At 35.0% G+C, this 15,859-nt stretch overlaps 3 protein-coding genes across 5 annotated transcripts; 1 reads left to right on the forward strand and 2 right to left on the reverse strand.

Moving 5' to 3' along the window:
- Positions 1-181: 181 nt before the first annotated feature.
- On the forward strand, positions 182-5,664 carry tm7sf2 (transmembrane 7 superfamily member 2). Its single transcript, NM_001008597.1, is given in 11 exon segments — positions 182-210; positions 460-525; positions 648-844; positions 953-1,007; positions 1,702-1,896; positions 2,108-2,211; positions 3,971-4,090; positions 4,178-4,346; positions 4,418-4,498; positions 4,673-4,795; positions 5,311-5,664. Coding segments are annotated over 10 exon segments (1,266 nt in total). The 5' UTR covers positions 182-210; positions 460-464; the 3' UTR covers positions 5,472-5,664.
- Positions 5,665-7,874: 2,210 nt separating this feature from the next.
- znhit2 (zinc finger, HIT-type containing 2) lies at positions 7,875-10,912 on the reverse strand. 3 transcript variants are annotated; one of them, XM_073914171.1, is made up of 3 exons: positions 10,846-10,895; positions 10,722-10,792; positions 7,875-9,529 (listed from the first exon to the last, which is right to left on the reverse strand). In XM_073914171.1, the coding sequence occupies exon 3, from the start codon at positions 9,486-9,488 to the stop codon at positions 7,920-7,922; it is 1,569 nt and encodes a 522-aa protein (XP_073770272.1). In that variant the 5' UTR covers positions 9,489-9,529; positions 10,722-10,792; positions 10,846-10,895; the 3' UTR covers positions 7,875-7,919.
- A 1,657-nt stretch (positions 10,913-12,569) lies between these two features.
- On the reverse strand, positions 12,570-15,675 carry mrpl49 (mitochondrial ribosomal protein L49). The gene is given in 4 exon segments (NM_001386320.1): positions 12,570-12,929; positions 13,014-13,138; positions 15,189-15,336; positions 15,539-15,675. Coding segments are annotated over 4 exon segments (531 nt in total). The 5' UTR covers positions 15,650-15,675; the 3' UTR covers positions 12,570-12,782.
- Positions 15,676-15,859: the final 184 nt, after the last annotated feature.

The following is a 15,859-nucleotide window of genomic DNA, read 5'->3' on the forward strand; positions in this document are numbered from 1 at the left end:
ATTAGGGGCGGGCTCAGTCGCTTCTCTCTAATTCTGATTGGTTCCTATGCTGTCTCTCCTCACTCTTCTGATGGCAGCAGTATGTGCTGATTGGTCAGATACAGTGAGGCAAACAGCGCGTTATGGGCGAATCTACGCAGGCGTCTCGGTCATTTACAGTGATGATGAGCGATAACAATACAGTACAACAGTGAGTTCATGAGAACAGAGGTAAGAGAAAAACGCTGTTTATTTTTTTGCATATAATATTGTTAACGTTACGACATGGTTATTTGTTTGGTTAACCTAAGTGTGAATGTTGCCAGCGCGTATTACAATAACTAACGTTACTTCAGTAAACACATTTGAATAATACCTACAGAAATTTGAATAATACTTTCTTGTAACGTAACGTTACCCTGTAAATGTTTTGTCAGCTTTGCTAAATGCTCTGTTTCACTCCATCTTTGTCCCAAACAGGCAAAATGAAGCCAAACAAGCACAAAGCATCACATTCAGCTGAAAGGGAATTTGGAGGTGCTCTTGGTGAGCCATTGTTTATTCTATAACGTTATATGCTAATGTTAGTGTGTGTGTGTGCTACTGTGTGATTATATGAGATGTTTGTCTATAATTTGTGTTCATTCTTGTCCTCCTCACCTGTCCAGGTGCCACTTGCATTCCAGTGTTCCTGCCTCTGACAGTTCTGTACCTGCTCAGTGTGTGCCGGTCTCCAGCTGCCAGTGTTCTGCAGTGGCCTCCTCCTCTACCACCTGCTACACATTTATGGGATCCGTGGGCTGCTGTTCTTATTGCAGGTTGGATTGCCCTGCAGAGTTTTCTCTACCTACTGCCTATAGGGAAGGTAAGATTTTTGATCTGTTTTTTTTCTCTTTCATTTTTTGATCATTGTTATAGAAGAGAGTATTGTAAGAAGAGAGTATTGTGTGTGTTGTGATTTATTTGTTGACAGGTTTCTGAAGGTTTGGTTCTCAGAGATGGATCCAGACTGAAATATCCCATTAATGGTAATATATGACTACGTTTTTATTTCTGAAAAACGCTAATAATGGTTATTGTGTTATAATAAATGGTGAACTTGTATTTTCTTTGTGTTTTTGATCCAAATGAAACAGAGCAGTCTTTGACCCCTTGTCCTTGGTTTTACCACCTGTTGTACACAAAGTAAAGTTCAAACTCCAGTTGTCATTAATCTGCAGTATACTTCTATATCTGGATTGTGCTTCAGTTTATTGAAGGCCTTGTGTTGTTTAATAATATAAAGCATATATTAAAGTTTCAAGCCCTCACTATGTGCATTAAAATGTAAATAAAAGGAAGAAAAACATATATGTTTATTAGGTAAAGCTTGACCGCTTGGTTTAAATGGTTTAAATAAACAAGAGAAACAAAATTTCATCTACACTTTTTTTTAAACATTTTTTTGAAAGAAGTGTTACATTTATTCTATTATATACATTTATATTCCCATTTATTCGCCAAGCTAAATTTTCATCATTACTTTAGTGTTCAGTGTCACGTTATTGTAATTTAGTCATTTTTGGTGCTCAGGAAACATTTCCTAATACTTTTCAATACTGCAAATTGTTTTGTAGGAAATATTAAAAACCAAAAAATAAAACCATGACCTCAAATGTTTGAAACCTGGTGTGTATGTGCAGATTTGATCGTGTTTCCTTTTTTTTTATCTTTATTTTTCAGGTTTCCATGCCCTGAGCATTACTGCTGTTCTGTTGATCATATGTATTTTGCTGGGAATGCCACTCGGGCACCTGTTTGAGCTCATTTTGCCTCTGGCTATATGTGCCATTGGAGTTTCCTATCTGCTGTCAATGTATCTGTACATCCGCTCCTTCTGGGCACATCAACATGCTTTATCACTTGGGGGAAACACAGGTGAGATAATGTCTTGGTATTTAGAGATGAATATGATTATTCATGAGTAACATTCCATTTTGCGTACACTTGAGCTTAATTCAAAATCTTTTCAGAAACATTTTTATTTAGCAGACAATTTAATCCAAAGCTACAAATGAGAACAACACTGACAATTCTACTTTATGTCTCTTTAAAACATTTGTAAATTCAGTTTCGCTCTCATTTGCAGGAAATCCTCTGTATGACTTCTTCATGGGTCGAGAGCTCAACCCTCGCATTGGAAACTTTGACTTGAAATATTTCTGTGAACTAAGACCTGGATTAATAGGCTGGGTAAGACTCTCACCAGATATTTACATCCACATACAATATATATTTTTATTGTTTTCAGAAAGAATTGTCGTGTGCTCACTGCTCAGCCAGGCTCCATTTATTTGATCAAAACATTTTAACAATTTTTTTTCTAAATAAAAGTATAAACTATTTTTTTTAATGTAAATTATTCCTGTGGTTCCAAAGCTGAATTTTCAGCAGCCATTACACTAGTATTGAGTGTCACATGATCATTCATAATTTGACACTGTGGCCATGTTTACACCGTTTACAGATTTCAGTTTAGTTTGCATTAACTCTGGGTTTTAGGTACCATGATGGTAGCTCAGTGCAACTGCTTCATAAAACCACGGGAACAAAGAGTGATTAAAGTCGAGCTGCCTTTTTAGGTAAAACCCATTATTGGTGCAAACTAAACTGGCTAGCCAGCTAATATAGATTCATGTACAGGCCTCTGGTATTCAGATGTTTTGTTTATTGGTTCACAAGTAAATGAGCAAAAACAGATTTCCATTTACACCTAACATTTTAACACATTTCTTACGTCCAGATATATAATTATTTTTATTTTTTAGGTGGAGGGTCTGAGCACTATGAAAGCATCCAGTAAAATTAATTTTTGACTGCTTCTGGAAGACCCTATTTGCAAGTTGTATTAATTGGATAGTTCATCCAAAAATTAAAAATCTCACAATTTAAACACACAGGTGGTTCTAAACTTGTATTTCCTTTCTCTTTTAAACACAAAACAAGATATTCTGAAGAATATTGAAAAAAAAAGTCATTGTCATCCCTAATAGGAACCAAAATAATTTGTAAGTGGATGGCTGTTTTTCCCCCAGATTTTTCAGTATACTTATTTGTGTTGAAAAGAAGAAAGAAGCTCAAGCAGGTTTGAAACAAGTGGAGGATGCATTTTCATTTTGGGGGTGAACTTCCTTTTTAAGATGCTTTTTGTGTCATTCTAATCAGAAGTGGATGACAATAAGGTGTCATTTACAGGGAGAGTTGCGACAATGAAAGTCTAAAGTGTTCAATCATCACATGATTCATGTAGACTCAAATAGTTCCAGGGATGGCTGTGTGGTTAAATCAAATAATGTTTGATAACGTTAAAACATACACTAATTTATTTTAAGAAAATTCGTACCTTTCAAACGTGCAAAACCAGCCATCTTCAACAGTAACCCAGCTGTAAGTGCTAACTTTGAGGAACTAGTGAGAGGCTCTATGAGCTGCCATTGCTGTTCCAACTCTCTCTCTCTCTGTCTCTGGTTTACAGTGCATTTCTGTTTTCAAACGCATACATTTAGGTACAGATATGCTTTCATTCTAAAGCAGCATTTTAAAACAAAACTGCACTAGTGTAAAAGACACCTAACGACTGTTGTAAATGGGCTAAAATGTTTTTAGCTTGTCCACTTTTAACCACTTTCAAAGGTTGTTAAAAACACATTTGATTGGATTGTTTTCACTCATGTGGTTAAATGCATTCAAACAGCCTCTAAATACCACATACTCTCTCTTTATGTAGATCTAATTCATAAACTATGGGATACAAAAATTGTTGCATAATTTATGAAGTATTGCTTTCAAACAACTTCTATGTTAAGCTGCTTTGACATAATCTACATTGTAAAAGCGCTATATAAATAAACCTGATTAGAATTGAACTAGATTCTAACACAGACCCATAGGAATTGACGTAATTTTGTAATTATTTGATCCGATCAACCAAATTGTATCTGTTGTGTTTCAGGTGGTCATAAACCTAGGGATGCTAATGAAAGAAGTAGAGCTGCGCGACTCTCCATCTCTTGCCATGCTGCTTGTCAATGGATTTCAGCTCCTCTACGTGACAGATGCTCTCTGGAATGAAGTAGGAGAATCTAGTGTCGTCTGCAAACCTATGAAATGTTTAATTAAACAAGTGGAAATGGTGTTAAATCATTCCTTGTGTCTGCAGGAGGCCGTTCTTACTACAATGGATATTGTGCATGATGGATTTGGGTTCATGTTGGCGTTTGGTGATCTGGCCTGGGTTCCCTTCACGTATAGTCTTCAGGCCATGTTTCTGGTTGTTCACCCACAGTCACTTAGTACTCTTGGTGCCGTGGGGATTGTGCTTCTAAATGGTAACCAACATCCTGTTTTGTAGCCATGTTGATTCTTTATGTTTTCTAACTCTCCTTTCTATATTTCACAGGAATTGGCTATTACATTTTCAGGAGGTCCAACTCTCAGAAAAATCAGTTCAGAAGAGACCCCAAGCATAAAAGTGTAGCACGTCAGTAATCACTACTTTACTTTGCAGTGATTTTTATTTTTGAACTTTGGATAAAATTAAGAGGCAATTTTAGGAAAACTATTTTAGTTTTTTGTTGTTGCTCTATTGTGTGAACTGAAATTTCTTCTAGATTTGAAATAGAAATGTTGGCATTTAAGAATTTTGTTCTTGCAGACCTGGAAACTATCGCAACAGCAACAGGAAAGCGGCTGTTGGTATCAGGATGGTGGGGTTTTGTCAGACATCCAAACTACCTGGGTGACCTTCTGATGGCCCTAGCCTGGTCCCTGCCTTGTGGTGAGTAAACCATATTTAATTATAACTTGCATATGATTAAAGTGTTCTAGTCACATACTGATTATTTATTTATTTATTTTTCAAATACAGCATTAATTATGATTTTTACTTTTACAATGTGTTTGAACTTTTCTTGGTGTCCTATATTTTAATAATTAATTGAATTAACCTAAAATCTAGTGAACTGTCCTGACTGCGGAAGGCTTTTTTATGAAATGAACTCACTCGAGGATGTATTCAACAAAGGAAAAGAACGATTTTTTTAATCATTTATTAACGTAAAAAATCTTACCCAATTTATGTATTCATATATCTGTGTGTCTTTAATTATATATTTATTAATTAAATATTTTTGCGATGAAAATAGCAATTGTTGCTGACATGGCATTAAATAAAATGCTGTAACCTGCTGGACAGATGGAGATGGAGTTAAACTAATTCAATCATTTTATAAAAAGGGCAGGTTCTGTTGTGGCGTGTTTACAACAATTAATTCTTCCTCAATTTCTTCACAGGAATATCCCACATTCTGCCTTACTTCTACGTCATATATTTCACTATTCTGCTCATCCACCGAGAAGCCAGAGATGAGAAACAATGCCGAGCCAAATACGGAGTGGCCTGGGACACTTACTGCAGACGAGTGCCCTACAGAATAATCCCCTATGTTTATTAATGTGGACTGATGTGCTCTGAATGTCCAGCAGACTTTTATTTAGGTGAGGAAATGGACGCAACATCATCAATGGACAGCCAACATTACAAAATGTATTGCGTATTGTTTTTATTTGCATTAGAACCAAACATTTTCTTTTTTTTTTATATATATATATTCTTGTATTATATTATTAAAGAGCATTTTAATATTGCTTTTGGACTGTAACATTATTGACATTCAACAACAACATATAGTGGTAATACTTTACAGGTTACATTTATTAACTTTAGGTAATGGCATTAGGTTAAAAATGTTTTAGAGGCGATGATGTGATAAACTGATTGATTTGTGACAAGATTGAATCAAAAAAAAATTACCCAATATCTGTTTGGTTAATTTGTTTCTATTTCTATGCAAAATATTTAATAACACGTTAAGTTTATATAAGGTTACATTTGAAATTGGATATTGTACTATAAATCTTAAATAGCAAGTTTCTCAAGGGGAGGGTGTAATTTTATATTTAAAAAAAATATAAACTAATTTAAAGAAAAAAAAAATATTGAAATTTTTTTAGAAATGTCCGTCGCTCAAGGTTTCATATTTGGTGTATGTTTTAAAGGTGATAATATGACAAATGGATTGATTTGTGACAGGAGATTTAATTTTTTTAAATGCAGTAAATTTGGGGTGTAACCTCTGGCTATTCATGGTAAAGTGCATATCATCTATACCTCGATTTTGGTGAAATCTACTTCAAATATGATTCAATGCTAGCTTAAATGTTATATTCCAAACATTTTAATAATATATAAAAAAATAACATTAAAAACTATTTCACATATTCCTTTGCAATTTAATGGTATAAAATTAATTAACTTCAGCAATAACCTGCAGAGAGTTTTCATTAAAACAAGATCAGGTCTGTATTTCAAAGCAATATTTTTTCACCTCTTAAGTTCCAAGTTATTAACTAGCTTTACCAAAGATTGCTGTAACACTTTAAAACAAGGTTCCATTAGTAAACATTCGCATATTTACAAACACAGATTAAGAATAAACAATACTTGAATAACATCTATTATTCATAGTTAATGTTAACTTCAACATACTAATGCATTATGAAAATCCAAAGTTGTTTTTGTAATATTCAGGGTTTAGGGATTTTTTCTTCTGGCCTTATTTTTACTTGCCCTGCCAAAATTTTCACTGGCAATTTTCATTTTCACCAAAAAAAAAAAAAAGTTAATAGCTATTTCTTAGCCACACATGTTAAATATGTTTTATAATATATCTGCCTTAATGTTATTCAGAACATCTTCTCAAAGATCCTCAAAAATTACGTCTTTTTAAAAAAATATTTAAATACTTTACAAATGTTAATAAATTTATAATGAGCAAAATTCAAAGTGCTGTCACTTTTATTGTGAGTTTTGAAGTTTTGATTTCATTAATTGCTTGTTGAAAAAGGCTCCTGACTTGTCTGCTTTTCCTGGAAACTGACGGCAAACTGCAAAAATGTTTTCGTTGTGTTGTACTCACGGAAATGTCTTCTTCCAAGATGTTGGAAACAGGCATTTTCTTTTAGCCTCATAATTTGACGTTGCCTTATCTTGGTTGTACTTGTTGTTACAGAAAAAACAGTTTACAGACAAAAAAACATGCTCGCAACATCCAATCAGATATGAGGAACCGAAAAGCAGTATGGTGTTTATGATTTGACAGAGAAGGTAACATTTATAGGCTTAAAAGCACAAACTGTTTCTCGATTCTACGATTGTATTTGCACGCAACTGACAAATAGTCGCAGACAAATTAAACTTTAGTGACAAGGCAGCACTGACCTAATCAAGCCAAGAACGACCCTGACTACTGTCCTTTAGGGTCTCGCACGCTGGCCCCGGGCCATCCGGCAGTCCTTAGTGCATTAACTAATATCAGGGCTCAACAATAAGTTAGCAACAACTAACAATGAAGCATATTTTTATTTAACTAATGTTAAAGATGATTAAATATTACAGTTACTGTATCGATCATCATTTGATCAAATCAGCTAATACACACTGTAAAAAAGTCTTGGGTCCACACTATGCTTGTGTTGTCCCAACACAAATTGAATTAAGTTAGCTTATTAGTTTTTACAAATATAAGTGGATTGAACATAAAACAATTAAATTGTTCCCAAAAAACTCAACAATTGTGTTGTTTCAGCTCAATTTAAATAAGTAGTTTGAACAAATGGCAAATGGCATTTTTGAGTGCAGCAACATTACCTGGAACCTTATTTTAAACTGTTACTAAACTAATTAAATACTGTAATAAAAGCATTGCTCGTTAACTTCTGTCAACTAACGATACCTTGCTGTAAACCGTTACCCATGTAACAACCCACTTAAAAAAAATGGCATTAGGAACGAATGCTTTCATGAACAATTTCTTTACTTTAAACAATCACACATCACAATCTCACTCAACCTCTTCTATCAGTGCACCTTTACCTCTACTTTTCCCCCGTGCTTCGTCCAGCAGTTTCCTGTCCTCTTCTAATGTCTCTCTCTCCACCTCCCTTCTCTCAAAGTCCGTCCACACACTTCCAGCCAATCTCCTCAAAACCTCAGGATTCTCCTTCACCCAAGACTGAAAGAACTCGCACTTCTTTCCAGCTTGAAAAAAACCCTGTCTCATCCTCTCGTCATCATCTTTAGCAGCAGCCATCTTTGCCTTGCTCAATGCCGAGCGCACCTGCGACAAAGCAGACAGTGTGTATCCCTCAGCGTCCTCTCTGCTCCGTCCCGTCAACACATGAGCCACCGCTTCCACAGCTCGAATAGGAGCTGAAGAGTCTTCTCTGTCGAAATATCCACCAGCAGATACAGATCTAATCCCAGCATCAAGAGCCTCCGGGACAGAGTTAAAGACCCGTCCAGCACCCAAGAACTCTGAAATGGAAACCAGCGCCTGACTAAACTCCAGCAATGTGTCGGAAATATCTCCATTGAAGAGACACAGAGAGAAAGTGTATCCGTAAAGAGCGTTGATCAGATTGAACTGCACTAGAGGAGACGGATTTGATGTTAGCCTGTGAAGAGGGGGGATTTTAGCACTTATTGGAGGAACTGCTGATTGTTTAGCATCGCTAGCAACTTTTTGGGGTTTTCCTTTTTTCGCTGTGCGCACTTCTTCTTGATTCTCAAAGCGAAGTTCTTCAATCAGGGTTTTAGTTTCTTTCTCATGTTGCTCCCACCAGGGTCTCCACAGGACAACCATCCCAGCGATGCCACCAACTTTTAGCAGATTCTCAAATTTCTCCTTCTCCTGGGTGGACAACAATGACCAGAGCTGCTCTTCAGAAAGAGAATCAACATCCAATCCAGCTAACTTCTCAGCTAAATCTTCATCATCATCATCATCATCATCATCGGCTTCCTCAAGTTTTGCCAGGATTTCTTGTGCCTCGTGACTGTTTTCATCTCCACCAGACTGAAGCTCTGCCAACTTGCAAAGCAGATCCAAAGCCTGTGCGTCTCCTTCAGTCACATTGGTTCCATCTAAGTGTCTTAAGAAGTTCTGCATCCCGCCCTCAGTGTCTGCGCTCTGTCTGAGCCGGAGGAGGATCTCCTGCATCTTGCTCTTCCCCTCTTCATCTGTGGCTCCTCTGGATTTGAGCTCCTGGAGCACAGACTCCTTGTAAAACTCCTCCGAGCATTTAGAGTGACTCTGACTCTTGTAACAAGCTAAACCGCAATACGGGATGTTGCACCTTGGGCAGGTGTAAGAAGACGGTTTTAATAAGCAAAGTCCACATGGTTTGATTGATGAGGGATTTCCGTCTGTGGTTGCCCCTTCTGTACTGTCGGCAGGGGTGAGGAGAGTTTCAGAAGTGCCTCTCTTGGGGAGTGCGATCCCATCTTTGCTGGTAATTGATTCAGAGTGTGTTTCTGGCCAGTCGCTCAGGTTTTCCTCCTGCTTTGGTGTGATGTCGGTGAGTAACGAACGAACACACGCAGGGATTTTACGTCTGACAACAGGATCCATGAGAAGCTCATTCACTGATGTGTTTGTGTAGCGGTAATGATCTGCAAATTAAACAGATAAAAGCATGTGTAACCACAAACTATGACAGATATTTAATTTACAGATACTTAAAGGAGCAAATCTTTGTGAATATTTAAGGACAGATATACATTTGTTTAAACTTAATCATGTTTAGCACTTTTCAAATCGTGGTCAATTTTTTTTTTCTTTTTTCTTTAAATTATCTATTAAGTCAGGGGTTCCCAAAATGTTCAGCCTGCGACCTCCAAAATAACAATGCCAGTGACTCGCGACCCCGACATTTCTTGGAGGTGGTTATAAATATACAAATATTGCACACACAAACATAGGCCTATATAAACACGAGCACAGTGACAACACAAAAAGTGCAACAATCTAACATATAATTTTATATAGTCATTTATTTGTTTAATTTAATATCAATCTCACCTAATGAGACAGTTGGACACAATGTTTGCAGCACAATTCGGATCTTGGTTTAATTTTGGAGAGCGCCAATCAGTGATTATCCTCAATGTTCAGTTGTGGCCTGTATTTATTCTTAATGTATTTGAATGCCATGAAGGCTTCAGAAAATATAACCAGGTTCTATAAAATCAATCTGCGGCAGCTGACACTATTGCTGTGTTGTTAATCTAACATTGGCTTTACAATTGCATGTTGTTTTTTATGTGACTATTAACTACTAATATTACACTCTGCGAGTTATGGATAAAATATGCAAATTCTAATAGTTTACTGTAAATGACTCCGTCATTGTCTGCAACACCCACTTTGGGAACCACAGTCTTAAATTACATTAGTTTTAAATACATTAGTATTTAAAACTTTAACACAATTAATTATGATCATTTTTCAGAGAAACATTTTTTTTTGTTAGTACTGAATATGAAGGGTTTTTGTACATTTGAATTTTGAAGGAAAACGAGTTATAAATTCAGAGGGATTTATTTAAATTCTCCTTAGTTTAAAACTTTATAAACACGTTAAAATGTACAATGTTAGCAATGTATTAACGGTTTTATAAAATAACAGTTCTTCCAACTAAAACGGAGTCGGCATGTAAAAATAACACTACATAAGATAATAGTAGATTTTGGATGCATTATGAGGGTTTCTAAGTCTAAACGTTCATTAAACCACACCAGATTCAGATTATTTACACAATAACACTATTCCCAATAAACGGTAGGTTTGTATTCTTTAACTTACCTTGATGAGTGCATAGGTACTGTTCCCAGACACATTCGGAAAATGAAAAAAAATGCAAGGATATTCTTCTTCTTCTTCGTTTTATGGCGAGTTGCGAACCAACTTTTGCAAGGATATTTTCAACAACGCGTGTTTATAAATACGCTTTTAGACCGCCGTACACGATAGAATGACGTTACTCGTCGCAAGTTGATGACGCATACCTTCCTTTGCTCTTCAACCGGCGGGGCTGCGCAATATTTACGCAGTAGATCAAATGATAAAGCTGCTAAAGTAGCTACTTTTTTCAGGGTATGTTGTACCCCTCAGCCCTATGCTATAACCTCTTCACAACCCTTTAAAGGTTTACATATTATATAGTTTTTAATTAATTTATTTGATTTTTACATTAATATTTATTTATTTCCTTTTTTTTTGTTTCCTATATTCATGTCTGCCAATTGTTGTAATTGTATTACTTCATGCTTGTTTATGTATGAAAGGCCCAATTAGTATATTTCATTCATTCTCTTTTGGGTCGCAGCTGGAAGGACTTACCCTGCATAAACACTCTGGATAAGTTGGTTGTTCATTCCGCTGTGGCGACCCCAGATTAATAAAGAGACTAAGTCAAAAAGAAAATGAATGAATGAAAGAATATATATACACATATATTTTTTTGCAGTAGATGGGTAAAATTATGTATTTACAGATTTTTATAAAGCAAATCAAAATTAAGGAATTAAAAAGTTATGAAACAATGATTTCCATAATAACTGTAAGTTGGATGTATTTTGTAATTGTACTGATTCAGTCTTAGTTGTGGTGTAAATCGGTGGTTCCCAAAGTGGGTGTACAATGACAGGGGGTCCCTTGGTGATTTCCAACAGGAAAATACATTTTATTAAACTATTAAAATTTGCATGTTTTATCCATAACCCACAGAGGTTAATAACAGTAGTTAATGGTTACATAAAAAACAACAACATGCAAATGTAATGCTATCAGTCTTTCATGTATGTTTTTCATAGGACTGGTGTGTTTGCGTTAGATTAACAGCACAGCAATAGTGTCAGCAGCTGCAGATTGATTTTATAGCACCAGGTTCAACTTTCTGACACCTTTATGGCATAAAATACATTGAAAATAAATACAGGCCAGAACTGAGCATCGAGCATGATCACGGATTTGGAGTGTCTAAAATTAAACCAAGAACAGACTTGTGCTGAAAACATTGTGTCCACTAGTCTCATTAGTTGAGGTTAATATTAAATTAAACAAATAATAAATGACAATATAAATATTATGATTATTAGATTGTTGCACTTTTTGTGTTGTCAATGTGCTCGTGTTTATATAGGCCTATTGTTGTGTGTGCAATGTCTGTATATTTATAACCACCTCCAAGAAATGTGGGGGGTTGCGAGTCACTGGCATTGTTATTTTGGGGGTCGCAGGCTGAAAAGTTTTGGAACTCCTGGTGTAAATAACAGGCTATTGAGGAAATTTTCAGATCAAAATGTATGTTTTGGTTTCACTGACTATCCTCAAGATCAAGCACGCCTTCATTAGCTTTTATTTTCAGATCAAATTTCACATTCGTAAATGCTGTAAAAGTTTTTATGCAAAAATAACTTTGATTTTAATGTTGGAAAGGTCTACATCGGTCATTATTAGAGACTCTTCAGTTCTTTAAAGATTTAATTGCATTTTCCTCTTTGTCCCCTCTATTACAGATTTATAATGTTTATCATTTACTCTGAATTTGCATGTTTTATAATAATAATTATTCAATAATAAAATTTAATGTACAGAAAGAATCAAAACATTTTTCTTTGCAGACAAGTATTATGAACAGACATTGTTGGCAATATTTTACATTTATTTCTTTCAAATGCAAACAAAAGCACCTGATAAATGAACATGTTTGCTGTAAGTATTACCTTTTTAATACAAAGGCAACACAGTCTCTGAAAATGGTATGTTAGTGACAGTTTACAGTTTGTCCATCTGTTTGAGCAGGAGACAGCATTATTATTATAGATTTCCTCCTCACTTTTTCAGTATTGCAGTTCAGTTCATTTAAAATCCCTTGTTCAGCAGCCAGTCCTTCAGCTCTTTATCAAACTGCCCTTTAACTCGGATGCTCCCGGTAATTTCATTGACTTGTGTTGGAGGATCTTTGCCTGTAAGCCCCAGCAGGAATTCCTTAACTTCCTTATTCAGGGCCTGGAAATGATGAATGTAGAGTTAACAGAATCATTTGGAGCATTGTACACATACAGTACTTTTAAGGCCATGTGTAGCACTCACCCATATGTCTCCTTCAATCTTCCTGATCAGAGTGCTGTGCTGATTCCCATGCTTGATGTCCGAGTACACGGGTACGTTGTGCATCCTGGAGCGACGGATCATGTAAGGCAGTGACGGTGGTGTGTCTGTGTAAACATAAAATAAATGACAGTCTATCAGGCTGTTCACACTGCGCTTGACCCTGGGTTATCATCATTTCATAAACTATATTTAACTCTGCTTAAAGGAAATTTTACCACTGCTTAAAACCTAGGGTCAGGTAATGTTACCAAACATATGTAATTATGCAGTGTTATATACCAGCATCGGGTCGATACTTAAAATACTTTAAAAAAAAATGCTCACTCATATCATACATGAAATGCTGATTTCACGAATCGATACCTCTCAATAGTAATTCACTACATGGATGGGATTAGTTGTGCTACCTGACTTTAATGTCTTAATATATTAATTAATGTATTAAATATTAGTAGCTTAGTCTTTATAAACAATCCATTTATAAAATACATTATTAACGAGTCTATCGGCTACTAAAGAATAAACCGAATCCGCAATATCTTCCTTGTATAATGATCACAACGAAACAAGCTAGCGTTTATTTTCATCGTCATTTAAATGCCCATGCTTAATCGGTAATCAATAAGGGCTATGGATTTACAGGGTTATCAACAATGTGTGTATAGTTTTGGCTTGGAATAGCTTTCTGTTAAAGATTTTTGTGTTCAACCTTGCTAAAGGCAAAAAAAACTCCTTTCAAATTAATTGCACTTTCATTGAAATCAAATCTGAGAAGTATCAGAATCAGTACTCTGTATCAAAGAGTAAACAAATGAAAATACTCGTATCAGTTTGTAAAAAGTTGTATCGATTTATCCCTAGTTAGAATGTGACAGCAAGCAGCCATAGCTTAGGCACATGATTGGCTGTCAGTCGCTCATAATAAAGTTATTTAGGCAATCATGAAAACACACACACATCTTCATAAAATCAAGTGCATTCAGTAATTATAGATTTAGTATTTATAGATTTAGGAAAATAGGTCCAAACATTTTTATTATTTATTTGTATTATTATTTATATATATATATATATATATATATATATATATATATATATATATATATATATATATATATATATATATATATATATATATATATATAATGCAGTTTTGCAAACCCCTTTGATTGACCTAAAATATTTACTTTACCTAAAAATTTGAACTTAAGAATTCAATACATTTACATGTCCAGGGTTGTCTGACATTCACATGATATTTAGGTAAAGAAATAAAACATTTAATTTTGTACCTAATTTGTGTTTTATTTGATTACAAATAATCTAATTGACTATATTATATTTATTTACTTTAATTGTACATTGTCATGATGAAGTCTTTTTAGGGACTTACAAAAACCAATTTGGAATAAAAAATTGTTGACAAAACAACATGTTACATTTCTTTATAAATGTATATTTGAATCTTTATTTCAATTCTATCTGTCTATCCGTCAATCATCCATCCATCTATCTATCTATTTATACTTTTTCCAACTGTTTTAAACTAAAACTATTACCAACAGTCTTTTAAGCCAGCCTCAAAGTTTGTCGCAACAAACTTTAATCATCTAGTTTACTTTAATGTTTTATATGTACTTTAATTTTACATTTCCATGATAATATTGTCCTTTTAGGGACTAACAAACACCAATTTGGGGAAAAAAAAATGTTGTTGACAAAACAATGTGTTACATTTGTTTTTAATTTTATACTTTAATCTGTAATCAAGAAAACATTGATCACTTCTTTATTTGTAGTAAGTATTGGGCTATAAAAAGTCCTCTGAATGTAAGCAGTGAATGTAAGAAGCACAAATCTAAAGCCTTTATGTAAACATGCTATATTCATCCAAACAATAATGTAAACAATGACATATAAGCCTGGGTTAAGATTGTATAGACAAAAACAACTATTTAAAAATTTCCAGGATTAAATGTTAACCCTGGGTAGAGTACGAGCAGTGTGAAGGGGAAATGTAAAAGAAGAAAACCAAGGCCTCTCTTTATCCAGGCTTTAGCATAACATATGTTGAACAATTAAATGTCCTCATTAAATGCTCTCAAGGTTTAAAGACTATATTAATTATTCCTATTACAACTGTAGCGTGTTTACCTGACGGTGGGGTCCATCCTGAAGGCGCAGGTCCATCGTGTTTAGGAGGAGCTGGGATGCGTGAAGGGGGAATTAATCTCTCCACAAACCTGAACTCTTCTGTGGACTCAATGATGTCCCTCGATCCACCAGCAGGCCTGATTTCGGTCTGAAAGGACACAACCCGTCTTAATATAACACTACTTTGGATTTTAACATCAAGCTTGCATGACTGTCTGTTGTGACAAAAACAGTCCTGTGACATCTCAAGAACAAATCATACACTGCAAATCTACGAGTGGCATCTAATGCACCATAAATTATTAAGCAACATGGAAAGATTATGAAGCAAAATCGAGTGTAATACTAACTCGTAAGCAATATCCAGTGCTCAGTGGACGTGTGGCTGGATTAAAAGCTCTGAAAGCGACTCTTGCAGCCCGGCAGAATGTCAAAGACATGCTTCTGACAGAGGCGGACATTTTTCTTTGATACGGGAGAGAGAGAGGAAGTAAATATTACGTCACGGGTTTGGATAAAAAAAATATTGAAAGCAGAAAAACATTGATCCATAAATTAGAAGAACTCAGCAAAAACTTATTTTATTACATATTATCATGTTTTTCTTTCTTCTATGTTCCACAAAAATAAAACGCAATTCTCCGGAGGACTTTTAACTGGCATTATTAAAG

This window comes from Danio rerio, chromosome 10 (assembly GCF_049306965.1).
Source record: "Danio rerio strain Tuebingen ecotype United States chromosome 10, GRCz12tu, whole genome shotgun sequence".
NCBI lineage: Eukaryota > Metazoa > Chordata > Actinopteri > Cypriniformes > Danionidae > Danio > Danio rerio.